Raw genomic sequence first — 26,804 nt, 5'->3', positions numbered from 1 at the left:
TCGGAAGGAATGTAACACAATAAATTAATTCCAAACCTTATGAAGGTTAACAGGAGGAGCGATCACAAATTTTCAAAATCCTCCCCGCTAAATAATGTAAAAGGCAGGCAAAAGAACTGGTCCTTGTTCATGAATTCAACAACTAATGGCTGTGTGCACAGAAAATTCAAACCCTAGTTTGAAGATTACAAGAGGCTGTGTGAACAGAAAATTACAAAAGGTTGTGTGAATAGAGAATTCAGACCCTAGTTTGAAGATTCAGCTTCCTTTCTCTCTATCAGTTTGATAAAGTTTTTGACAATCATCTTGCCTTCAGAGGTTATGATGCTTTCTGGGTGGAACTGCACCCCCTGCATTTTGAAAAGAAGACACAATAAATAAGCTGTGTGTGAGGAGGTCATAGTAAAGATGTTCAACACAAAATTTTCAAAACAGCGTAAAAATTGGGAGAGAAAAGAACATGTATGATAGAAGATAAAACTGGGAAAAGAACATGAATGTTGTGGACGTTTGGAAAGAACACAACAGGAGGGTGTTGGGATTCCTTCTGTTTTCTCGGTTGAGCAAGGATCCGTCTAACTTTTTTTTGTCTCAAGGATCTGTCTAACTTGGTTTCATCTTTTGTGCAGTTTTTAGGAGATATATATATAGAGAGTTAGGTTCCGGTGAGGGATCCCTCATTTTATTAAAATGCGGGACTCCCCTTCCCGATTGAATTTCGATGATCCGAGCCGCTCAAAGTGATCAGAACATGATTTTAAGGGTCCTTGTGAGAAATCAGCAAAAAAAATGACCGGAAAGGGCTTCATCCGAGCAGTTTTCATTGAACGGTTCAAAAAAAACTGCTCGGATGACGCCATTCCCGGTCATTTTTTTTGCTGATTTTTCGCGGGGACCCTTAAAATTACGTTCTGCACACATTGAACGGTTCGAATTTTCAAAATTTGATCGGGAAATGAATGTCCCTCATTTTAACAAAATGAGGGATCCCTCACTTGAAAATTCCTCTATATATATATATATATATATATATATATATATCTTTTGTGCAGATCCCTATCTCCTAAAAACTGCACAAAAGATATATATATATATCGGGGTGGTTCCGGGAACATTTAAAAAAACCCTTAAAAAAACACTTCATAGTTTCCGATCGAATTTTGATGATTCGAACCGCTCAATGTGATCAGATCGTGATTTTAAGGGTGCTCGCGAAAAATCAGCAAAAAAAAAGACCGGGAAGGGCTTCATCCGAACAGCTTTTTATTGAACTTTATTGAACGGTCCAATAAAAAACTGCTCAAATTAAGCCCTTCCCAGTTAGTTTTTTTGCTAGTTTCTCGCGGGCACCCTTAAAATCACGTTCTGAACACATTGAGCGGCTCGGATCATCAAAATTTGATCGGGAACTATAAGATTAAGATTTTGGAGTGCTTTTTTAAGGGTTTTTTTTAAGTGTCCCCGGAACCGCCCCGTATATATATATACAGTCAGGAGGTGTGGACCGGAGCTCCGATCCGCACCTCCCCATTTCTCACATTTTCAAATTGAATTTCGATGATCCGAGCCGCTCAATGTGATCAGAACGTGATTTTAAGGGTACCCGCGTGAAATCAGCAAAAAAAAAGACCGGGAATGGCTTAATCTAAACAGTTTTTTTTTGAACGATTCAGAAAAAAACTGCTCAGATCAAGTCCTTCCCGGTCATTTTTTTTGCTAATTTCTCGCGGATACCCTTAAAATCACGTTCTAAACACATTGAGCGGCTCGGATCATCGAAATTCAATCGGGAAATGGGAGGTGTGGACGGGTGCGGACCGTAAGGACGTGGACTTGATCCGAACCGTAAGGATGTGGACTTGATCCGGACTGTATATATATATATATATATATATATATATATGTATATATATATATATATGTATATATATATATATATATATATAGAGAGAGAGAGAGAGAGAGAGAGAGAGAGAGAGAGAGAGACTTCCCTTCTCCTAAAGACCACCTTAACTTAATAAAATAAGGACCTCCCTTTCCCGATAGAATTTCGATGATCCAAGCCGCTCAATGTGTTCAGAACGTGATTTTAAGGGTACTCGCGAGAAAACAGCAAAAAAAAAAAGACCGGAAAGGCTTCATCCGAACAATTTTTGTTTGTTTTTTATCGAACGGTTCAAATAAAAACTGCTCGGAGGAATCCCTTCTCGGTCATTTTTTTTGTTGATTGCTCGCGGGTATTCTTAAAATCACGTTCTGAACACATTGAGTGGCTCGGATCATCGAAATTCGAATGGAAAATTGGAGAAATAGAAAGGTTCTTATTTTAGTTAAAATAAGGGAAATTTATAGAAATGGTCCTCCTAGTTTCATTCGAGTCTTATTTTCGTCCTCCAAGTATCAATTACAACTCTTTTAACCTTCAAGTTTGGTTTTTGTACCAAATTGGTCCAATTGATAACTTTTATCAGCCAAATTGGACGGAAAAAATCTAATTGATGGCAATTTGCACGTTGCAGTTCGTACCAAGTTGGTCCAATTGATGACGTCTTCCCTCAATCTAATTTTTTCCATCCAATTTGGCTGACAAACGTTATCAATTGGATCAACTTGGTACGAAAACCAAACTTAAAGGTCCAAAAAAGTTGTAATTGATACTTGGAGGATGAAAATGAGACTCGAATGAAACTAGGAGGACCATTTCTATAAATTTCTCTTAAAATAAAGACCTCCTCATTTGAAAATAATATATATATATATATGTGTGTGTGTGTGTGTGTGTGTGTGTGTGATGAAACCAAGTTAGACCGATCCTTCAGACAAAAAAAAAAGTTAGACGGATCCTTGCTCAACCGAGAAAACAGGAGGAATCCCAACACCCTCCTGTTGTGTTCTTTCCAAACGTCCACAACATGTGTTGACACTCTTCCCATCCAACTTTTTGGGGGAACAAGAACCTAAAAGAGGCTAGAAAAACTCTCATTTAACAAAGCATAATACCAAACAATACCAAGGGGAGATTAACTCAGGTTCCACAACTCTCTATCCACACAGAATATTCACCTTCAAATTATTGAAGTCAAAGTCGAACCCCTGCATGAAGGATTTCCTTAAACCAAAGACTCCTACAACCTAACGATCCTCACTAAGGATGGAGAACTCTAAAACAGCATCATAGCATAACATTACATTTGGATTGAGGGATTGCAAGGGAAGTGAAGGATTTGGAGGGGAAAAACTAGTCTATATTATAAAACAGAGCAGTCTTTTGTCTACCCATACAAACATGAGCACCCCTCCAACCGTCGGATCACACTTTCAATAAGTTACGGCCGTTGGATTGAATCATTGATTCCAACCTATTTCCCACGCCTCTCTCTCTCTCTCTCTCTCTCTCTCTCTCTCCACAAAACCCACTCCTCGGCACACACACAAAAGAGAAAAAAAAAATAGCACCCACAAAGAAATCAATTTGGTTCTCCCTCTCCAGTAAAACTCCCCTCATCCTAGGGTTTTCCTGCGGGAAAAATAATGTGGCCTATTGCTCAGTTTGTTGAAGTTTTCATTGCCTTTGTTTGGTTATATACCTTTGTTTGGGTAGAATTTATTTGGTTCTACTTTCTAGGCCTTTTCATTGCCTTTGTTTGGGAATTTGATTTACTATTGCTAATACACGGCCTTTGTTTGGGAGTTTGATTTCCAAACTCTGATAGCCTCAACATGGCCTATGAAGTTTTCCAACTTGGATTTTTGTTTGGTTTCGAACTTCAAAAACTGATGGCGGCTGTCGCTTCCAAATTCTACAGTTTAGTTTTTAGATCTCGATTATTACGATTGGTAGAATATGGGTCATTCATGCCATGGCTTGTGTATAGCCAATTCTTCATGTCATAGCCTCTTGGTTTATACAAATTTTTTTTTTACGAAAGGCTGAAGCAATGGCTAAGGAAAAACAAAAGGGAACAATCGCGGATAAGGGAAAGAAAAAGCTAACCACCGCAGGGAAGGGAAAAGACAATTCATGTCCAGTGGTATTACCTCTTACAGTTATTCTTTTTTTATCATCTACAACAATTTTTTCCTTTCTATTGACTTTGCACATATAGGTTCAAGTTCATACTAGTGTTGTGATCTGCGATGAGCAAAACATTATGCGCTTGCGTGAGGTAATACTACAAGCTCTTGGTTTATACATTAAAAGTTTGGTATTCATTTTACTCTTTATTGTCGGAAAGGATAAACAAAAGGCTGAAGCAATGGCTACGGAAAAACAAAAAGGAACAGTCGCGGATAAGGGAAAGAAAAAAGATAACTACTGCAGGGAAGGGAAAAAAAAAATTCATGTCCAACGGTATGACCTCTGATAGTTATTCTTTTTTCCTCGGTACTTCAGAGACTTTTTTTTTTGTGATACTTCCGGGACATTTCTAAAAACTATTGAATGAAATTAGGTGATTTGTATCCATCTTTTCCTTCACTTTTATGGTATGTTGGTTCTTCGTTCAAATTTTATGGGTTTTCTATTTTGATTTTTTGCAGCTATCGTGATTCCGAAGTTTGAACCATTAATGTCATTCCATTTAGGGTAACAAATCAGATAAGCTGCAAGCTGGGGTGTTTGGATTTTTTGAGTTCTTAATAGCCCTAACACAAATTTGTGGATGGTAATTTTTTTTTTATATACAACTTTTATTATTTGTCTTTCAAAGATGCTCACTTTGTGTTTGTTAAAATGCATGTTTGACAGAGTGATAATAATGGGGAGTGAATTAATATTTATGCCAACTTTTGTTTAGCTCTCTTAATTTTTGTTTTGGTCGACTTTGGATAGACTTTGTGGTCCAACACTGCAAGGACACGCGACACGTCGGGAACACATGGAAACATGTTTGGACACACCACATAAGGTATCCATTACCAGGGAACATGTTGGGGACACGACAAAGTGAATTTAAAAGTTCTTAAAAGCTTTACTAGGATAACATATGTATCTTAAAAAGTATTCCAATTGGGAGTTTATTTGTTGTGGACTTTGTTCCTCTTTCGTTTGAATGGTATTGTTTGATCAGATCACTACAAACCAGCACATCCCTTTCCCCTAGGTAAGGGTATGATCAAATCATTACAGGACCATCACATCCCTTTCCCTCGCTTTCTCCCATATCGCCAAGCGTATGACTGAAACGTGTTGCGCCGTACCTAAAGGCACGGGCATGCACTAGTTATTAACAAGTTTGGATAATTTTTAAGGAGGGGAAAGGAAATGGAGGAGTTCCAAGGCATAGAGTACACAAAAATTTGAGTCCATCTCTTCCACTCTGAAATCGGGAGGCAACAAGGGGAACCTAAGTGCTCGTCATAACTATGTCTTATCAGGCCTCTTGTGCCCTTCTCTTGTATGTTTTACTGTCACTTATCATATTATGCACCTGAGCACCTCCCTTAAACAAGAGAAGCAAAGATAACAGGAAGCCAAGGTAACCCCTCTTTTCCCCTTCCTTCAGCCACAGCCAAATAAGAGAAAGAACACTTCCCCTCCTCCCTTGCTTTCCCTCACCTCAATCCAAACAGAGTGCAAGTAAAAATGGAATGCAAAACTTACCAATAGATGCCTATATACTTTGTGGCGGGCAGCCATTACCAGTCCATCCTCTGTCCATGCAGTTATCTCCAGTACTTCATGCGGAAAACTCTCTTTTTCGATCACAAGGCTATGATATCTACCAGCAGTGAAAGGGCTGAATTCAAATAAGCATCAGTCTATCATCAGTTACACGGAAATCAACTTACACTTGCCAAAATAGTATAACAGGTTACATGAAGAAGAATAAACACTATCCATCAACACAAAAAAAATAACACAGAGCCCGTCTAGAAGATGAACAATAACCACCAACCCATGTAGCACCGACACGACACGGGACACAACACCGACACACATATATTCCAAATGGGGGACATGTCAGTGTATACGCATATATGTACATACATATTCATGTGTGTGTGCATATACGTATTCTCTATGTAGGACCGACACTTCGCTGAAAGCAACCTACCATTGTCCAACACTTAATCTCATAGTGTCCTATTTTTTTCCAATTTTAGGGGTTGGACACTCTCCGACAGTCCAAGGACACCCACGAGACACTTTAGGGACACTTCAATCATTGTCCCTAAAGTGTCATGTGTGTGTCAGAGTGTCGGGAGAGAGTCCAATCCAACCCCCAAATATTGGAAAAAAATTAGGACACTTTGAGATTAAGTATCGGACACGTGTCCGACACAGACACTTTGCTTCCGGAGAAGTGTCGGCTGTACAACTTTCTAATACAGGCATCATTGTCATTCATCTTATAGACATCTGTTTAGTAAGACAGCAGGCTCCATAGATAGTCTCTAGACGCATATGACAACTAACAATTTAACAAAGCATGATCAAAGAATTTTGTTATAATAAACCATTTGCAAATTGGTTTGTTGGAAATCGTCGTACATTGGTTAATTATCTTCTCCAAAACTAGTATATGAGCCTGGGCGGCCTCTCCACTCATTACCAATTGGTTTTGAGTTGGATGCTTTAACATGGTATTAGAGCTAGGTTTAATTTCGGAGGTTTTTCCCCTTTGTTTGTGCTACAGTTGCACTTTGTTTTGTTGTGATCCGTGTGTTCTAGATCCTTTGTTGACCTCTCCACGTGCGAGTTGGGGGTCACACGCGAGGGGAAGTGTTGGAAATTGTCCCACATCGGTTAATTATCTCCTCCAAAACTAGTATACGAGCCTGGGGCCTCTCCACATTGTCAATTGGTTTTGAGTTGTATGCTTTAACATGGCTGACATTGCCTCACATCTACAAATCATACAATTTCCTTATTTTTCTTTTTCTTCTGAATCCAATGCCTTGTTAATTATTATTGTGTCTCAGACTCTCCAAAAGACAAATTTCCTATTACTGGTGTGCTATGAAGTTCCTTTCAAGTCTGAGTTCTCCTTATGATTCATCAAATCCTTTAACTATTCTAATAGTTCTTGCTCTCGCATTCTTTTTACTTCCATCCCTGTCCTTATCCATAATGCAGTTAACAGTTTCAGTACTACGTGACATTTTCCTTATCCCATCAAGTTCATATTTGAACTCCATTACATAAGGTTAGGTAATCTTCCAATTATAACGCTCTCTTACACAGCCATTCACCAATTGTTTTTTATTCACAAATACTTAATTGACTATTCCTTCGCTGAAAATATTATGGGTGGTGTAACTGTGTATCTACCGGAGGATATAATCCCTTACCCTTGAAAACTCGAACCTTGAAAGTTACTGTAATATGAATATGAAAGATGACCATAGGCAATGTTAACTGGAATACAGGAAATCACCACTAACTATAGCATAAAGACCAACAAACCTACTTTGATAATCCAGTAAACAAGCCATCTTCCCCACCCTCGTTATGATAGACAAGGGAACTTTTTCCATGCACAACACCGTACGGAGAACGCACTATCTTCCCTGCAAAGTGCAAACCAGTAGCTCAAAACTACGAAGCAAGAAAGTTACCTGCTTACCTAAGCAAACTAAGATAACTAAACAAGCCATAATAATAAGTCGTACACAGTGCACGAGGCGCCCGCTTTATACAGGCACAACATAAAAAATCTGTACATATTTTTTGAGCATATTTTTTCATCTCACAGTCCATCCATCCATGTAGAAGTCACATAGAAAGCATATTCTACACAACTGTGAAATTTCAATCCATCACTATTGTAGACATAAATTTTGAACCGTAGAATTTACCCACACTTCGAAATCTATATCTCAAATATCCACTGTTCAAGTGAATAGTGTTGATTGTTTATATGTAGACTCCTATTTCCGATTTGAATTTCAAATCGTTAATTACATACTACAAAAGTAAAACCTCCGATTAATGAAGAATAAAGAACAGGAAACAGACTAGAACAATTTAATTTTATTGATGGTTGGGGTTTAAAACCCTTGTTTACATCAAAACAGAGAATATTTGATACATTTGGAGGGATTGGAACCCTTTACCTATCACTTGGTATGCTTATTCTTACTAATCTTCGAAGTTCGCTGAAGATTGCAGGTGGTAGTGAGCGAGTAGGTTGCTTAGTGGTTGTAGATTGTAGTGGTTTTGCTTGAATGGAATGTATCTTCTCTCTTTGTATATTTTCTACGTTGAGGGAGAAGAGGTGTGTATAGCTTTTATGTTTGGGCGGGGAGTGTGATGGTGAAGAGTTGAGAGTTCTGGCGAAGAGTTGATAGATGAGGTCTAGGGTCCCTTCCTTTGATGATGGACCTCATATTTATAGGGGCTTCCTTCATCAGATGCTTGGCCGCCAAATAATTCCTTTAAATTCAAATAGTTGTTGCCAGAGGATAGGATGATATCATTTCTCAGTCTTTTCAAATTTTGAATGTTGTTTGCATTAGATGGCATCCACTTTGGAATATTCTTCTGCTTTCACAAAAGTGTTTCTTGGGCTCTACGTACTACCTGATTTGAGACTACGTGAACCCATATTTGGTTTGTAGGGCTTGCGAAATGCGGGCCTACATGGTTCAACCAAATATTTGATTTGTAGGCCCTACGAGATATGGGCTTACATGGTTCAACTGATTTGTAGTCCTGCTACTTCTTCCGCAGGCTCATATACTCGTTAGGCTTGTCGGACCAACATGTGTGTTGATTCGCGGGCTCACTGGGTCAACATGCTTTTATATGCCTTTTAGTCCGCAACCCCAACATATGATACATTGATGATATTCATCAATCTTTAGTTGAAATTTATGTGCCAACAACTATACTTAACCAATCAAAGCCTTAATTTTACAATTACACATAGTTAAAGGATATGTTGCTGTTCAGCTAGAAGCCATTGACTAGTGTAGGCCCATAACTTCAATATGCATTCAACGAATTTGTGAGACACATTACTTGATCCAGTCACTAGGTCTTTATCACAGAATATCGAATTTCTTTCACTGACTCTAGTGTCTGAAAAAGTTTATCTTCCGAAGGGGCAATGAGTCCTCTTCACAGAACATCAAATTGCTTCTACTACGTTCAATTTCACTGCCAATGCAGTAATTCTTCTGTTGCATACTACTTCTTGCTCATTTTTCATTTGATCTTCAATTGTGTCATGTGTTGTCTAGTATTTTAGGAGGCAATTTAGGAGCCAAACAGTTGGGAATTCCATTTCAAAAGGAAAAGAGAACTGGACAAAAGATTTGCTGGCATGATCCAGTGCCCAAAGAAATGGGGAGCCTTAAACTAAATAACAGTTCATAAGAAACCTTGGGAAAACATTTCAGCAAGGCCGTCTTTTTACATGAAAGAATTGATATGCACCTGAAAAGCAAGGTTGCCATCTTGGGAACTACATAACTAGATACGCAGGCACTACAGCATATGCACAGATTATTGTGCAAACTTATGCGTATGTCATTATCTTTCTACTTTTCATAGTAGTTGCTATGTGAGTGCATTGGGTACGCAAGTGCGCGTGCGCGTGCGCAATTCCATATTTAACATCAAATGGATCAAGACCACAATCTTCATCCCAATAAAGAAGTCAAAATGACCAGTAGATGACAGACCTCCAAAAGCCTCCCCAATGCACTGTAGTCCCATACAGACACCAAACAAAGGTACCATAGGTCCAAGTTCCAACACAGTTTGCAATGATATTCCTGATTCCTGAGGTGCACCTAAAGAAATAATAAATTGCTCAATACAATTGCTCTGAGATTAGTAACACACACACACACACACACACAAAAAGAGCACAAACACTTCTTACCTGGTCCTGGGGATATAAGCACTCCTCTTGGATTTTTTCTACAAAGATGACATAGAAAAAAAAAATCATGCACATAGTCCATAATCAACTACAGACAGAAATATTACAACAAAAGTTCACCACCCAAAAGTGAGAGCAATATGCGCACGAATGAGCAAAAGAACTTTTGAACTAAGAATTATAAATTCTTACTTTTTCAATTCATCTACGGTCAGCTCATCATTCCGGTAAACCTCAAAGTCACAACCCAGTTCTCCCATATACTTCAATGTACAAGAATAGTGTATTAGTGCAACGTCTACCAATTAATGAGATCCAGGATCATAATAGAATAAAATAATAAAAACTTGCAGAATCGCAACTCTTTGCTTCTTTTGACAGGAGAAACACATACGACAGAAACTCCTGCAAGCACAAGTGGGAACTGGATTCAGAGGCCAATTCCTGCTAATTACTTGACTGGTGATTTACATATTAAATAATTTCACCGCTAGTTTACTAGTTTTAGGTTGTGATAAGTTTTGGAGTATGATGTTTAGGTTAGTACAGTGAGCTGCCACAACCAGTGCTTGTTTATGGGGTCAAGTTTCAAAGCCTTTAGGATAAGAACAAGTTTGGTGACTTTGGTCTTAGCCCTTTGCTTGGGCTTTAAGACCCTAAGAATTATTTCCTTCAGCCCGAGTTCTCATATATAAGTCTGATGCCTTGGACTATTTTTATAATGTGTGACAAATACATCATTCCTTAGGTGCAAACCGTGCAATAGCCTGGGATTTTTCTTTTCCGTTCCTTCTTCTTGTGCATTCCCTTATTCTACTTCCACATTTTTCTGTGGTTTACATGCTTGTGGATTTGTCTTTGAACTCTTAAAAAAAGCTGCCATTTAGCCTTGTCAACAGTAACTGCAAATACCAAACTATTGGCCAACCCACAGCTTAGCGGGACTACTTTTCCCTAATCATCTTCGCACCAGCGTCCTATCAAATAAGCCATAATGTTCTCTTTCAAAGGTAGGCTTGGTAGCCACTCGTAGGAAAAACTTCACGGATTTACGGTCTTTCCAGCAACTACTCTCATGTACCGACGACCATTGTTTAGGGGTTGTTTAGGGACCTTGGTGCTCAACAAGCATTTTAATTATTTCCTAAATGCACAAGTTAACTAGGTGGTGTCTCTAAACCAAATATCTACAAACAATATCTCATACTTGACCAATGCTTATTGTGAGGCAGCCAAGAAACCAAAACACCACTGACTAAGATGGAATGGAAACTAGGAATTATAAGCATCGGACTTTTACTCGTGTGGCATACTCAATCAAGTACGGTACCAACTTTTGTTTTAGAAGTTAGAAGTCCAGTAACTTACCAAAACAATTCTTTGCCCGACTGGCAACATTAACAAAATAAACAAGACATAAAAGTAAATGTTCACAAGAGGAGGAGTAGAGGACAAGAATGCCAGCAAAGGCGAATAAAGGGGAAATCCAAACTTCCTCCCACTCTACAAATGCTTTTCATTTCTCTAGAGGCTAAAAAATGAAAAATTGCCGCAAATGATAGATTGATGCCTGTACTTTGCATCCAAATGCTATCTGAGCAATGATATCAATAATCCCCCATTCAAATTTTGCCTTCCTTCAATAAGCCTGAATCAAGTATTTTACTGAGGGGAGCCAATTATGTTTTCCCTGAATGCTACACTCTACAAGTCTAGAAAATATAACCAAAGCCAAACATGGAGTTGATATTCAACAACAACAACAACAAAATTCCTACTTTATATAGCACAATAAATCTAACGACGATGATAATCTTAATCAAGATTTTCAGATTTGTCCTCTCTTTTTTCCTCCAATGGACCTTTTTCAAATGTTCTCTCTGTTTTCTTACTTTTCAGATTCGTCTCATCGAGATGACTAGGACAATTAGAAGTTTTGAATAAAAGCAAAACAAAGTTATTCTTATATGAGTGTGGTTGGAAGCTGTCTGAAATTTGAAGTTTTTTTTCAGTTTTTTTTGAAATTAAGACCAATTACAAATCAAATTCACCACAACCCAAATCAAATATGATCCTGTCATTTGAGGTCTTATTTTTGTGGACCCGGCTTTTCTGCTTTTCTGCAATTGGACTGTAGAGGCTCTGCACTCACATCTCAGTCGGTTCATCATGCCGCGGTAATTAATGGATACTGTAGAATCTTCCCTGTAAGATTCTTTCAACAAATCAAATCATTTAAAAACACTTTTTTGACGGTCAAATGGACGGCAACCAAACAGACAATGGAAAATACTAATAACAGCCCGATCCGCGGTCAGTAAGGCAGGAAAAATGAAATAAAACACAGCTTTCTTTGTGTTAACGTCTCAAAAAAGTGTTGAAGCGCAGCGGAAACTTTTTTTTATGCATTCTACTTGTCTTGTCGAAGACCCAGTGGGCAGTCAATATAGCATAACAGTTTCTATTTTCATTAAATTTCCCACAGTTTCTCAGCAACCAAACAAACAAAACCTAAACAAAGAAAAGGTTAAGAACTAATCCAACCTGGCAAAGATTGTAAGTGAAGCTATCGTAATTATCGATCACCACAATCGGATTCCTCGTCTTCTTCTCCAAATCGACCGGAGACAATGCTGAGGAATTTTCAGATACGGCCGTGGGCAGTTTCGTCATAATCCTATCTTCCATTCGGAGAGACGGCGAGCCATGGCTGAGAAAGGGCTTGTGAGAAGGAAGAGAGACCCTGGACGGGAGAAGACGCGGTGGTGTTAGGGTTTTGCGCGGCGGAGATGGCGACAGGAGAGTGGATTGAGAGAGGATCCCGGCGGTCATGGCCGCCGTCGAGTGTGGATCCGACTGAGATTTTGGTGTGTGCACTTTAAGCTGCAAAACGGCAAAGGAGATGTATATGCAGATCGGTGTACGTACAGGAGGAGTACCCCTCCATCCCAAAATGCCGGCCAATAAGGCGGTGTTTATTATCTGTACCAGCTCGTACAAACCTCCTTTTGGGCATATTTTGGATCTAAAAAAATGATCGGAGTCACTCATTTTATTTAAAATATTTTTTTTTATGGTCCTTGCAAAAAATAAACTCAATTCAGCATCGATAAGGTCACTTACAAATAATCCGACTTTGTTCCAAAATTCAAGCGTGAATTCTAAAGCAAAATTGGATGTTTTGTAAATGCATTCAGCAATAGCGGATTGAACTTATTTTTTGCAAGGACCAGAAACAAAGTATTGTAAACAAAATGAGCGGCTTTGATCATTTTTTTGAGCCCCAAAAGAAGGTTTGTACGCGCTGGTACAGATTTTTGTATGTACTGTTATCATTTCAAATGCTGCGTAATATTTTTTTATGTATTAGAAAATTATCTATATCTTTTAATGTATTATTTTATATATTTAATATAAATTTTATTTGATAAATTTTAATTAATTTCTTTAAGTAAAAATTTTAAAATTATAAAAAAATTACTATAAATTATTAAATATAGATAATTTTTATGAGGTTTCAAAAAGAAAACAGACACAGCAAATTGAGACGGACGAAGTATTATATTTCTTTAATTGTTGCCCCTTTTCTTTGTTTTTTTATTAGTAATAATTGCTTTTAGTTTTGTGCCAATTTTTTAAGATTATTTATTTTCCCAATGAGACGAATGTAAAAAGGTTGTAAAACTTATGGTATACTAATTTACCAATGACATGAACGATTTAAAATAGACAACTTTTTTTTTTTGTCTTTTTCTATATATTTTAAGTATGATTTTGTTTTTCTAAACTTTTCTGTCTCACCCATCAAGTGGAATGAGTGGATTCAAAACAAATCAAGGCAAAATGAACTAAATTTGAGATAAAGACAAGAATACTTAGACTATCTACGTTGTAATAAGCAAATGGATGTGGATAATAAAACTTAACAACAATGTTCAAAAAACACCCTACAATGTAATAAACAAAATTACAAATTTTTTAGCAAATAACCAAATTTCACTCATTCCATAACTAAACTTAACAACTTTTACTAATAACCAAATTAGGATTTTTCGTAAACGAGTTCCAATCAAGCACCCAGAGCACACCAAATTATTCGTCTCAACTAGACAATTTCAAAATTGAAAGGTCGGTCGCCGTAAACCTCCTCACGCGTCACCTAAAGAGGTTGCGCGTGAGATCCACTCTCATCACACGCCAAATCGAGTAAAAGAGCGTGATATCACACGTAGCCTCTTTAGGCGGCCCGTGAGGGCGTGTGAAAATGTTTCCGGTGACCGACTTTTCAGTTTTGAAATCGTCTCATTGAGACAAATAATTTGATGTAGTTGGGTACGTGATTGAAACTCATTTGTGATTGGACAAATGTGCATTGTGTATTGTAAGGGTTTTTTTTGTTAGAGATACAAAAATAACCAATGTGAAAGGTAGAGGTTATTAAGTTTGACTATGGACTAAATGGATAATCAAATACTAACGTGACACATTTTGGTTATTGATTTTTATTATTACCATTGCGGATGCTCTTATAAAGAAGGGAGACAATACATATACGGAACATAACTACACCCCACCCTCATAGTAAATGTGTATTATTACGTCTTTAATGTGCAAATTTTTTTCTTAAAACATCTCCAACTAAGGAGGTCAAATGTGACATGGTATGCCAAGTGGACGGATTGGCATCTAAACCAAGTTCAACCCATATATCAATTGCTTATATGTGATTTGACATCTCCTTTCTATGTCAAATGTGACATGTGATGTCGAAATTTTTCTTTCAATTACTTTATTCTCCAAAACTTAAATTAAATTGAAAATATACATAAATAAGAAAATCTGACATATTGATTGGAGTGGCTATGCTAGAAATGTCAAATTGCTACATAAGCCTTCAAAAAGGTTTGACATCTTCACTTTTGACCTCATTGGTGGAAGAGGCTGTAGATTTTAGGAATTCTCTCTCTCTCGCGCTCTCCATGACTCTTTTTTTTTTTTCTCTTTTAAGCAAAAATAGAAATCGCAACTCAGCTCAGCTCAATGAACGCACATGGTTCGCCATACGTTAATCAATTTGGAGTATCATATTTTAAGTTTTGTTGGAGTTGATTTAGGGGTGTTTTCCGCAAGGGATAAGTAAGATTTTGTTATTACTGAAAAAATTATTGATTGTTTTCACTAACTAATAAGTTGTAAATTAATATGTAAGTGAGAAATTGTTGAAAAATGTCAAATTGTTTCAAGTAATTAATAAGTTGGTCAAAGTATGGATTACTTCCCTACGGTTTTCTCGTTTGACAGATGACCCCTCTGAATTTTACTAATGATCACATTATCTTCCTATGGTTCTGGAGCAAAGTGCTACTTTTAGTTTTTTCATCCAAACTAACGGAAAGCGGAAGACACGCGCTATTTACGAGACTTGTCATAAACAAAAAAACTAAATATAGTTGACTTTTAATGTAAGAAGACGACATTACCCTTCTTCTCCAAAATAATGCTGAAACTTAACCCTACCCAATCCCACTGCTCTGGTTCTTTTCCTTCGTACCAAACCCACTCCACGTAATTGTTCCCCACCCCAGCAATCTGCCAATTCCATTTTGCTCACATCCAAACCCTCTCCACATAATTGTCCACAATCAAACCCATAATATTTGGGCACCCACTACCCAGAAACCCTACATAGCACTGGTCTCTCGTCTCTCTCTCTCTCTCTCATCTCCCCTATGTACCAACTCCAACTCACGGACTCATCGAGAAACCCAATTTCAAACTCGCCGACAACAACTACAGCACAATAGAACTCATGACAGTGGAATCGACGATAAAATCAAACTCGGGTAAGGCGGAAAATGAGCTCGACGGTAGAAAAATGGAACTCCAAGAAGGCGACGGTGGCAAAATCAAACTCGACGACGACCACGGCGGAAAATGGTTCGTATAGTTTTTTGGGTTTGTGGGTTTTGCCGTCAGTTTTAGTTTTCAATCTGTGGTTTTTGGGTTATCAATTTATTGGTTTGTAGATTATCAATTGGTTTGGTCCAAACTCGAATTCTGAAAATCAAAATCAAATTCTTTTACAAATAGAAAGCCGTCTGATTCTGGAAATTAGCACCAAACTCTTATTGGTATGCACTGTATACAATGGAAGCATTTAATCAGACCCATGTTGTGAAGACTTTGAGAAAGACCGACTGAATTTCAGTGTGGGTGTAATTACTCCTTTTTCAATCAGACCCATGTTGCTTGCGAATCTGGTGGCAGAGAGAGAGAGAGAGAGAGAGAGAGAGGTGGATATGGCTGCTGCTGGTGGTTGCTATGAAGGTGCCAGAGATGATGGGATGGTGATGGCAGTGAACCTCAGGGGGAGATGTCTGCACTTTATTTAGGGAAGGGTAGCGAGGTCTTTTTACTTTTGCTGTTAACGGAGTTAGGAGTTTCACTTTACTCCAAAATCATGGGAAAGTGATGTGGTCATTAGTAAAATTCAGGACGGTTGTCGGTCAAACGGGCAAACCTCAGGGAGATAATCTATACTTTGCCCTAATAAGTTATTACCAAATGTTTAGTTGTTTTCACTGACCAATAACTTGTTAATTAGTGTAAACAACTTTGTAAAATGCCACAATGTAGACACCCTAATTTGGATGCCGTAGGTATCTTTTAAGTCCCTGATGATGATAAGAATTCCATTTTTAATCATTGAATGAGAATTTAACCCTTTTTGGAATGAATCCTTTCATATTCCTTTAAAAAACCAAAGTCAATTCTACCGTACGGCCTACCTATCTACCGTACGATAAATCCATGTCCACAGTTAGAACGATTAACAGCTCTACCATACGACAGACATATGTCCACCGTACGGTACACGTGTGTACCGTACAACACATTGTTACTTGTGCCGCCTTTTCAAAATTAACGACCAAACCTTTTCTAGCCATCAAACCCTAACCCCTAGCTCGCCATAGCCGTTGTAGCCCCGCAGTAGGTCGGTTCAGCCTTGGAGACCACTCAAACCCTTTGAAAATCACTTCTATAAATACCTAGAGGTGTTCTTAGAAGAGGGACAGAGAAAATCTGACCAGAACAATTCAAAAAATGCTCTGAAAAAAAATCGGTACTCACTTCTATACCTCTTTCAAACACCATCTTCTTCCAAAACCAAGTCCAAAACCATTTCAAAAGCAACATCTTCTTCCAAAACCAAATCCAAAACCATTTCAAAAGCAACCCACAATTCAAAGACAAGTCTCACACCTTGTAATGAACAGTATACCAAAACCTACATACGTATTTGTTCAAAGCCCATGCTAAAAGACTTTGCAATAGCTAGCCACAACTTTTCAAAGGAGGTTTGGTTCTAAGAAGGTATAGCATTTCTATTCCTAAATTCTAGGGAAACCACTAAACTCAAACTGGTTCCTCATACCAATTTTGAGCTTAAATGGTTTAAACGTTTCAAGAAATAAAAGTTGGTATTCCACATACCTCTACCATACGGCACACACTATTGCCGTACGGCAAAAATGCTCCTGGGAACAGGTTTTGCTAAAACCTCTCTTTTCTGTTTCGTTGAAATCATATGAGTAAAACACTGTTTTCTGTCATACATTTTGAAGTTGTTTTGCCAAAAAAAATTATATATGCCATGATAACCCATTTCTAAAAATTACAAAACATATTAGTCTTGCATTACCTTCTGATATATAACATTGTGCATTTAGTACATAAGCATATATGCCTGTTTCAGAGTATTTTGAATGTTAAATAATCTTGTATGAAGCTGCAAACCACAAGGCCCTGTACCTTACGGCACACCCCTTTGCCGTAGGGTGGAGTTTTCGTGGAACAGAAATGTAAATCAGTTTGTTGTTAGTTATTTCCTGCAATTAAATGCTCATATACAAGCATGCCTGTTAATATATGTTTCTGATGTGAAATATAATTGTTTATGTTGCATAAAAGTTGAGCAATAAAACCCTTCATCTCTCGTAACCTGGCTCCCGAACCTGAAACTCTCTGTTTTTCATAGACCAAAGCCATTTTCCAAATCAAGGGCAAAAGAGTCACATTTTTCTCAAATATGATTTCTTGGGTGACAATCCTTTTTAAAATCCAAGTGACGACTCTCAAACAAACATTTTTCCTTTTTGTAAACTAAAAATACAAAAAGAGCAAATTAAAGGAAAAATTAAAGCCTTTTCCAAACAAAAAGAAATTGATTTTTCCTGGGGTGCGAGCCCACACACAAGTTTGCCGAAACTTGTTAGAGGAAACATGACCTTATCAACCTTGTTAATTAATTTTTGTTTTGATTCTTCGTTTTGTCTTTTCTTTTGGATTAATTATCCGTCGCAACAAGAGAAGTCTTAAAAGGTAAAAAAAGATATTGGTGTTTTGTCTGTGTTCTTTTGAACTTAACTTAAATCTGAGAATTTTGTTTTTATTTGAATTTTTTTCGCATTTGTTAATTTTGCGCCAATTTTTTTGGGTTATTGATTTGTCTCAACGAAAAGAATCGGAAAAGTAATTTTTTTTTTTACTTTTGCCCAAGTATTTTGAGAAATAACCACATTTTAGCACCCAAAAAAAGTAACTTTTTACACTAAAAAATGATTATTTCTCAAAATATTATTCGGTCCAAATATTTATACTTTTTTTGTTCCCTCAACGAGACGAACGATTAATCCCACGACAAAATGTTAAACATGTAGGAATTTTTTTCGCATTCATAATTTTGTCTGTGAGTCTAAAGTAGTGGACCTTGTAGGAATTTCTCGTCACCCTATGAAATCAATAATAAAATATATAAAAGTTGGAGTACAAAGATAAATATTCGCAAATAAAAACATGTGTCTTTAATTACATAAAATTACAAAATAAGAATGGTAGTTTCTCCACACCTCTCCGGCCAAAATCCATGGTATTAAACTAGTCAAGTGGTGGTTACTGGTTATCAGTGGATTATGGTTACATTTGGCTTGACTTTTTGAAGTTCTTATACCAAGGGCGAACACACCCTTTGGGGTGCGGTGCGGGTGATTTGGGGTTCTCGTAATGCCCCAAAGTACCACACTAGTAGTCAGAGGCGGATCCAGAAATATAGTGTAGTGGGACACTTGGCCTGTTAATTTTAATCATAATGGCAAAATTTTATTTTTGTAGTCAACCACAATAAGATCGTACAAAATTAAGGCATGTATTACTAACTAGACAAGTTTATAACGCGTACTTTAAGTTAAATTAGGTAAAAATGAGCACAAAATCTCATACAAAATTTTTAAAGTATGTTTTAAATGAATATCAACAAGTTTTAGAATGATCGAGTTAGTTTTGTTAATGACTTTGTTTTACAATATTTCTTCCCGACTGTTAAAAATAAAGAGAATCAAGAAAGAATAGCTCCAAATAGACAAATAGCTCGTAAAGCAATAAGTATAAATACACCATATGATGAAATTTGAACATAAAACTAATTTTGTATGTGTTTTTTTCGAGATATATGCAAGTGTGTATATTTATATATTAGCACACTTTCATAATTATGTTAATTTATGCCCAAAAAATATTTTAATTTTGAGCGGGGGCACGCGTTCTAGTGGGGGCACGCACGTGCCCCCACTTTGTGTAACGACCCGGATTTTTGATCCAATTTTTTTTTCCTAAATATAATATTATTAGAATTATTTTTCTTAACGCAATTCTTTTTTTTTTAAATACAATTATGCATGCACACTCCTTCTCATTCCTCACCTCAAACTCCTTCCGTCTCCTACTCAGTCTCTACTTCCTCCCTAACCCTAAAATCAAGCCCAATTCGTCTATTCCAAATCCTATGAACCCAACCCCATTAAATTCACTCTTATCCTCTTCTACCAAAATTCTCCTATAAATACCCCACCCCATTGACCCAAGAAAAAACCACGATATTTCTCACACTCCACCGACCGGAAAAGAAGAGAAAAACAGAAGAAACCCAAGCTCCAATCAATGGAGTTTTAGAGAGAGAAAGAAAGAGAGAGAAAGTGGGTTTCATAGCTACGCCCAACCGAAACTCAATTCAACCATTCTGATCACCTCTTATAACCCAGAGCATCCCCAAACAAGCCTTAATCCGATCCCAAAGTCTCCCGATCAAAGAACCCGAAGTCTTCTTTCCCAAAATTCAAGATTCGTTTTTAAATCAATTCGATCCGATTCAAGGTATTATAATCCTATCCAACATCTTCTCTAAGTATATTAAGTGTTTATATGCTTAACCCTATGTTCCGAACAGAAAAAATATAGTTCAATGCACGTTTTCTGCCGTATTCACTAATTTGATATTATTTTTGAGCCCGACACTTTATTTGTAATTATTTACGAATAAGATGACCCTTATGATATTTATTTTAAAATCCTTTTGATATTAATATTATAAACAACTACTGACTTGATATTATTTTCTTACAATATAACATCATCTTAGTATAAAACGTATTAATTATATCAGTTTAATTTATCTGGTAGATTGAGTTGATTAATAAAAGTTTTTAAATTAATAATACTCCTATTTATTAATTTTAGATGTTTCAAAACAACTTTACGACTTTCCAAACCTCATTTTTGACACCCAGACTATTTTTCTAGACTTTTCACACCTCAAAGACCATAATTTGTTAAGATCATATTTTTTTATTTAATTATCTATTTATTAAATTATTTATTAGTTATCTATCAAAGTTTACAAACAAAAAATCTTTGCGACCTTCCAAACAATGTTTTAACACCCAAATTATTTTTTTCTAGACTCTTTGCATCTCAAAGATGATATCTTGTTAATTTAATATATATTTTATTTAATTTACTATTTATTGTTATTTTATTAGTGTTTTCAATCAAAATTCCCTTACGACCTTATTAACCATATTATTAGAAAATTTGTTAATCTCAACATATTTTATATATTAGATTATTTATTATCTATTTACTTCACTTTCGGCCACTTTATTTAACGTCTTTATTTAAATTAATTCCGCGACCCTCCGAACCCAACTTTTGATACTCAACTGGTTGCATAGGACCTCTCAGACTCTTAATCAGGTCACGTTAATTATTTTAATATTTTTACCTAATTAATGTATTAAATTAGTTTTTAATTAATCTAATTACTTAGAAATAATTAATGAGAACCTAGAAAAATATTTTTTTAAAATTTTTTTAAAAAAGTTCTTACTTATTATCATCTTGTCCACACGAGATTAAAGGCAACGACTCATTCATAAAAAGATGCGTGATTACGTTACTTACTGATTGTTTTGTTTATTATTAGATTAATTGTATGTTACACCATTGCTTGATTGAATGCTAGATTGGACCCTAGAGACATGAGGTAGTATGCGAATAGAGTTCACTTAGACGATGCTAGGTAATAGATGAATTGGAAAGTTTTGTTTTCTTTAGAATGCCTGCAGGCGGGATTTTGAGATGTGATGAGTTGGATTTGATGGTTTGAAACTGGCAAAGTAAGCCCAGTGATGAGGTGATGAATTTGATTTGGAACTGGCAAAGTAAGCCCAGTGATGAATTGAAACTGGCGGGAGTCCAGTGATGATTTAAAACCTGGCGGGTAGTCCATTGATGTTTTGATAAAACCTGGCGGTGGTCTAGTGATATTTTCTGATGATAAAACCTGGCAAAGGTCCAGCGATATTTTGTAACAGTAAAACCTGACGGTTGGTCAGTGACGTTTTGCGATGATAAAACCTGACGGTTGGTCAGTGATGTTTTGTGATGATAAAACCTGACGGTTGGTCAATGATGTTTTGCGATGATAAAACCTGGCGGTGGTCCAGCGATGTTTATGATGATAAAACCTGGCGGTGGTCTAGTGATATTTTCTGATAATATAACCTGGCGGTTGTCCAGCGATGATTGTGATGATAAAACTTGGCGGTGGTCCAGCGATTTTTGTGATGATAAAACTTGACGATGATCCAGTGATATTTTCTAATGATAAAACCTGGCGGTTGTCCAGCGATGATTCTGATGATAAAACCTGGCGGTGATCCAGTGATATTTTCTGATGATAAAACCTGGCGAGTGTCCAGTGATGAATTAATAGACTGGCGTGTGTCCAGTGATGATTGTGAAGTGATTTGTGAAGTGGTGTATAAGATAGGCGAACCCTAGTTGTGATTCAAACATGATAAGCTTTCCCCTAGTTGTAGTTATTGGGGTACACACTCGGTACATAACTGAGGTGTATCTGCGACAGCAAAGGGAAGTGATCTCATGGGACCAAACATGGCTAGCGCTTGGGGGAGGAAAGATCTCGTGGAGAGATCTTAGATTTCAAATTAGGTTAATGGATAGTAATAACTGGTTTATATGGAAAAAGCTCTGTTTTACTTTTTCGCATTACTATTATCCTGTTGTTTGCTATCTATAAAGTAAGAGAGGTGGTTGGGTTGGATTATTCTATTGGGTGATTTATCACTCACGGATACTTCTGTATCCTGGCAAATCGTTTGCTTCGGCGATCAATTTGCCAGAGGGCGCATGATTCAATGAAGGGGATCCAATGATGGCGCAGTTCGACACGGAAAGAATATCAGGAACGAAGATCGAGTATGCTTGGGATTTGTGTCAAGCCTAGAGTCAGCTCTGAAAGTTAATGTATTTTGATTCAGTAAATTTATCTTGAGATTGTAATAGCTAAACCTTTATTTAAAAAAATTATATTTATTTAGCAAATTTTTTCTAAAGAATCATTTATTTTGCTTCCGAAAAGTCAGGGCGTTACACTTCGGTCCAGCCCTGCTCATAGTAGTGCCTTCAATTGTGGGTCTTCTATAATCTTTTATTTGTTATCTAAACTGTTTATTTCGTCAAAAATATTGAGTAAATCATTTATGCAAAAAATCAAATTGATAGGGTATTGATAGCCGCATAATCGAATACGGTTTATATATTTTACAAAAGTAGATTGCCATTATGATTTAGAGAATGAAATGTAAGACGAATGTGTCTTCAAATCACAAAATTTACACTTTAAAAGATCCACAATTGAGGGCACTACATGCAGGAACCCCAAGTTCGGGGTGCAGCCATCCCATTTTGCTTAGGGGTGAACATGGACCGAATTGGTTCGGTTTTATAGTAAACCAAAAACTGAACCACTACATATGGATTATATATTTGGAGAACCAAACCAACCCAAAAAAAGTATAGAACCAAACCAATCCAAACCATTAGACTATGGTTCGGTTTCGGTTTCGAACCACGGTTTACTTGAAATTGAGATATCATCTTCGTAAACTATTTAAAGTACTCAAAATTGCAGAGATAAACTAAGAATTGATTTTTATTTATAGAAAAATTTAGGAATTAATTGAGCCGTGGAATCAATATTCACTAAATGGAGCATTATATATCTATATACTATGTGCTTTTGAGATTATAGGAATGAGTTGTGATATATAAAAATTTATACTTAATTTTGGTAGTAAATGAATAATGAATAAGACGGTGGATTGAATAAATTATTAATTTAGAAAATTAGTTGACTATAACTTTCATGTATACTTTGTGTATCTAAATTAAATGAGTTATATGTATATATACTAGCGAATGCCCGTGCCTGAAGGCACGGCTCGAACATTCAGTACACGCAAATATATATTGAACACATTCAACCAACTAAAACACACAGAACAAACTCCTTATATGTTTATTGGCACTAAAAAGAGTAACCATTTTAAGTTATAGACCGATGTCGTGATCTTAAAATTATGTTTCAATTTTTTTTACTTAATCTGCACAATTTAAAGTATTGTTTCATAACAAAATGGACAGAAGCAAAGTAAATTCACATAAAATAAAATAAGCAAAGCATAGGTAAAATTTGTTGAAAATTCATAAATCACTCAACACGCGTAATAAAAATCCAATAAAGTTAAATTGACTAAAATGTTATTGGACCATTCCACAATGCTTTAACCACGATGTTTTCACGATAATCTCATTGGTTCTTTGCCAGTCCTCGACATTTCTGCATAAAGAATATCGAGAATTATTAGATTTATCATAATTTATAAACCAATTTATGTAGAATTTAGGTGTGAGAATGGAAAGAGAAGAACAACTTAGTACCTTTGGAAATGTGCAAACATTCTTCTGACCAATCAACTTTTAACACGAAGGTTACCACAGAGGCACAATGTTCATGGTACATAAGCTGTGGAGCAGGAATAATAAACACATATGCACATCCATAAAATTGCTCAAGATATTTTTTAAGTATTTGCACTCCATTTTCCTGACAAAACAGAGCATCACATTAATTGGGTTTCTTGCGATGTTTACCATCTGATTATTTCATTCTATAAAGTATAGCTATATTTTATAGACAGAGCATCACATTAATTTTTTATCTTGCCTTTACCTTTAACATTAACTTCTTCAAATCGGATGGTACACATCGCAAGATAAATTCTGCCTTTGTGTCCTTCACCAAGAGCTCCATTGAGCCAGTGGAGTCTTTCACAACCATCTTTACATTATACCTAAAATGTATTACAAATAAATTGTAGATATAAGTTGACTTAAAAATAAACGCATAAAATGCATGATTGAGTTGAAGTACTGTTATTTTAAAAAAACCTGGCTGCTGTTTCCACATCTTCTCCGCATTGACTACAGACAAACCAACCGTATTGATTTTCAACTTCCCTAAAGCACGTCTTGCATTTATAAATCCATATGTGTTCTTTGTATATTTTCTCAATGCGGCCTAATATGCGATAATGTTGCACCTATGGAAACAAATTCACAAATTCCAACTGAATTTCTATATAATGGGAAGAAAATATTAACCATTTTTCAAATATGAAAAAATCTTACATTGGGCATGGACACAAATTGTTTTAGTTGAACTCTCTTAGCATTTGATATTATTAGCGCCTGTGGAATTGAGAATCCACATGTGCGATTCCATGCTACCAACCTTTGTGCATCTTTGTTATCGTGGAACCTAGATTAGCACGTAATTTGTTTAGAACAATTAAACGAATAAATAATATCCATCTCGATCTATAAACAATTTTCCATTTTTCTCAACTTACCATTTAGGAATGCCATCAATACGAAATGAGTGGTTCACATATAGTTTGCTCTTCATGCAAGTGGTAAGGTACGGACCTAGAAGATAAAATATTTAAATTATTAGATTAGGTTTATGGGAAAAAATGTTTAAAAAGGTTGAGAGTAGTATTACCATCAAAGTCTTCGACCTTCAATCCCGTAGCAAATAAAATATTATTACTATTCAGATCATCAAGCATACGCGTCCCTTCTCTTGTTACTATTTCATTCCATAAAGAAAGTCGAACAAACGTCATACAGTTTTTGAAATAGAAAACAAAGATTAACTTTAAATTGTATGAATATATGTTATGGAAAAATAAGTCACTATACCTTGGGTCAAGCAACACCACATCTCTAACCCTAGAATTTCGTTTTCCAGCAATTCGACATTCTGTGACGTTAACAACCAATCCAACCACATCTGCATAATATATAAAAAGAGATATTAAAAAAATCTATGTAATATATTGAAGTCAAAAATTAGTGGACGACATCTAGGAACGTACCTATCAATTGCTCATACTTGTTGGTGAAATGGTGGATGTCTCGTAATTTTATATTGAAATCCCAATGAAGAGGGATTCTATCACATTTGAACATGTAGTGTTCTACCCTTGTGTCATCGGTGAAAGACATCTTGAAGCAGTACGGGACTAATTTAAACTTTTCATCAGCTTCCATAATCTCCACAGATTTTAAAAAGTAGACCCTACCCTCGTAAAGATGTTCTTTAAAGTAGGCTACTTCTTCGGGCCATACAATGGCCTCCATGGCATGACCCTGTAATTTGAAAAAAAAAAATTACACACATTCAATTTTGATATTTAATAATCATTAATTTTGTTTGGAAAATTGTTTACCTGTTCATCAAGTAAGATCAATCTGAGCGTCACGGAAGGTAGAAGCGGATTAATCACTTCTACCATCCTTACCAATCGAGCTTTTACTCTCCATAAATATCCATTTTGGCGTAAATCAGTAAAATAAGGATAAGGGACGTCCATTATATCACCTATATGAGAATTAAAGATTTAACAAAGTATATAAGATAAATCGATTGATATCTCTATAAAGCTCAAACTCCAACACAAATTAGGAGTGCTTACCAGTTGTGCAGTTCACATGTACATTTGACACTTCAACTACGCTTTTTGCATCCCCTTGATGTTGGACTACTTCACCTAAGTGCAATTTCTTTTGATTATTTTGGTTGGCTAAGTATATTTCAAGATTTTTAAAAATAAAAGCTACTGCATGCATACCATTAGGTAGGTTGAATTCAACATTTATCTCTTCATTTGGTTCTTGAGCATTGTCATGCAAGCCAACCATTTTAGACATGTGTGACACCTTTATTATTTCATCTATATTATATAAATAAGAAACTCTTTTATGTTAGCAAACTTAAAACCGCAATTTATAAGATTTACACATATATTTGCTCACCCTTTGGTGGGCCTGCTTCTCTATTATGCTCTTCCATTGGTACTTGAGCATCCACATGCATCTCAACTCTTTCAGCCACTGGAATCATATTAATATCATTCTCACATTTTATCATGTAAACGGGACATACTAAACTCGATTATTACACTAAATGCATACCAAACTCGTGAGCACTCTCATGCAGGTGGCTTATTCCTTCATCTGTACATATAAACAAAAGAAAAAGAAAGTATGTATTGTTAGAATATTAAAAAGTGCAGTTTAAAATACAGTCAAGTTTTTCAAATTTAGTATTTGTAATTAGAAGTCTTACCAATTGGTGGGTCATTTTCCATGTTTTGATCTTCCACAAACGCATGAGCATCCTCATTCGTCTCGACTACGCTCACTGGT

The 26,804-nt window shown here is 36.3% G+C and overlaps 2 protein-coding genes and 1 long non-coding RNA gene across 3 annotated transcripts; all 3 read right to left on the bottom strand.

Annotated features, from left to right (window-relative positions):
- On the bottom strand, positions 1-12,820 carry LOC131300795 (anthranilate synthase beta subunit 1, chloroplastic-like). The gene is made up of 7 exons (XM_058326778.1): positions 12,378-12,820; positions 10,026-10,096; positions 9,834-9,871; positions 9,631-9,741; positions 7,413-7,512; positions 5,603-5,738; positions 1-350 (listed from the first exon to the last, which is right to left on the bottom strand). Exons 1-7 carry the CDS (start codon positions 12,663-12,665, stop codon positions 246-248), a joined length of 849 nt encoding a protein of 282 aa, XP_058182761.1. The 5' UTR covers positions 12,666-12,820; the 3' UTR covers positions 1-245.
- Positions 12,821-23,842: 11,022 nt separating this feature from the next.
- Positions 23,843-24,844, bottom strand: LOC131300794 (uncharacterized). Its single transcript, XR_009191072.1, has 4 exons — positions 24,483-24,844; positions 24,265-24,385; positions 23,973-24,057; positions 23,843-23,871 (listed from the first exon to the last, which is right to left on the bottom strand). It is a non-coding gene; the product is annotated as an uncharacterized LOC131300794 (long non-coding RNA).
- Positions 24,845-25,245: 401 nt separating this feature from the next.
- Positions 25,246-26,535, bottom strand: LOC131299722 (replication protein A 70 kDa DNA-binding subunit D-like). The gene is made up of 6 exons (XM_058325300.1): positions 26,412-26,535; positions 26,072-26,146; positions 25,826-25,977; positions 25,472-25,745; positions 25,296-25,386; positions 25,246-25,249 (listed from the first exon to the last, which is right to left on the bottom strand). The coding sequence occupies exons 1-6, from the start codon at positions 26,524-26,526 to the stop codon at positions 25,246-25,248; spliced, it is 711 nt and encodes a 236-aa protein (XP_058181283.1). The 5' UTR covers positions 26,527-26,535.
- Positions 26,536-26,804: the final 269 nt, after the last annotated feature.

This window comes from Rhododendron vialii, chromosome 9a (assembly GCF_030253575.1).
Source record: "Rhododendron vialii isolate Sample 1 chromosome 9a, ASM3025357v1".
In the NCBI taxonomy this organism is placed as follows: Eukaryota; Viridiplantae; Streptophyta; class Magnoliopsida; order Ericales; family Ericaceae; genus Rhododendron; species Rhododendron vialii.
The sequence above is the reverse complement of the archived record's forward strand: the minus strand, read 5'-3'. Positions and strand labels throughout refer to the sequence as shown.

Bases quoted from the DNA above. Each gene is read 5' to 3' on its own strand.
- LOC131300795 (XM_058326778.1), bottom strand. From the start codon at position 12,665: ATGACCGCCGGGATCCTCTCTCAATCCACTCTCCTGTCGCCATCTCCG. The intron at 7,513-9,630 runs GTCTGTCATCTA...TGCACTTTGCAG, and splicing joins CATTGGGGAGGCTTTTGGAG to GGAAGATAGTGCGTTCTCCG. The intron at 5,739-7,412 runs GTAGGTTTGTTG...ATTTGAATTCAG, and splicing joins TTGTTTACTGGATTATCAAA to CCCTTTCACTGCTGGTAGAT.
- LOC131299722 (XM_058325300.1), bottom strand. From the start codon at position 26,526: ATGATAAAATGTGAGAATGATATTAATATGATTCCAGTGGCTGAAAGA. The intron at 25,746-25,825 runs GTAAACAATTTT...TTCAAATTACAG, and splicing joins TGATCTTACTTGATGAACAG to GGTCATGCCATGGAGGCCAT. The intron at 25,387-25,471 runs GTACGTTCCTAG...TATATTATGCAG, and splicing joins CAAGTATGAGCAATTGATAG to ATGTGGTTGGATTGGTTGTT.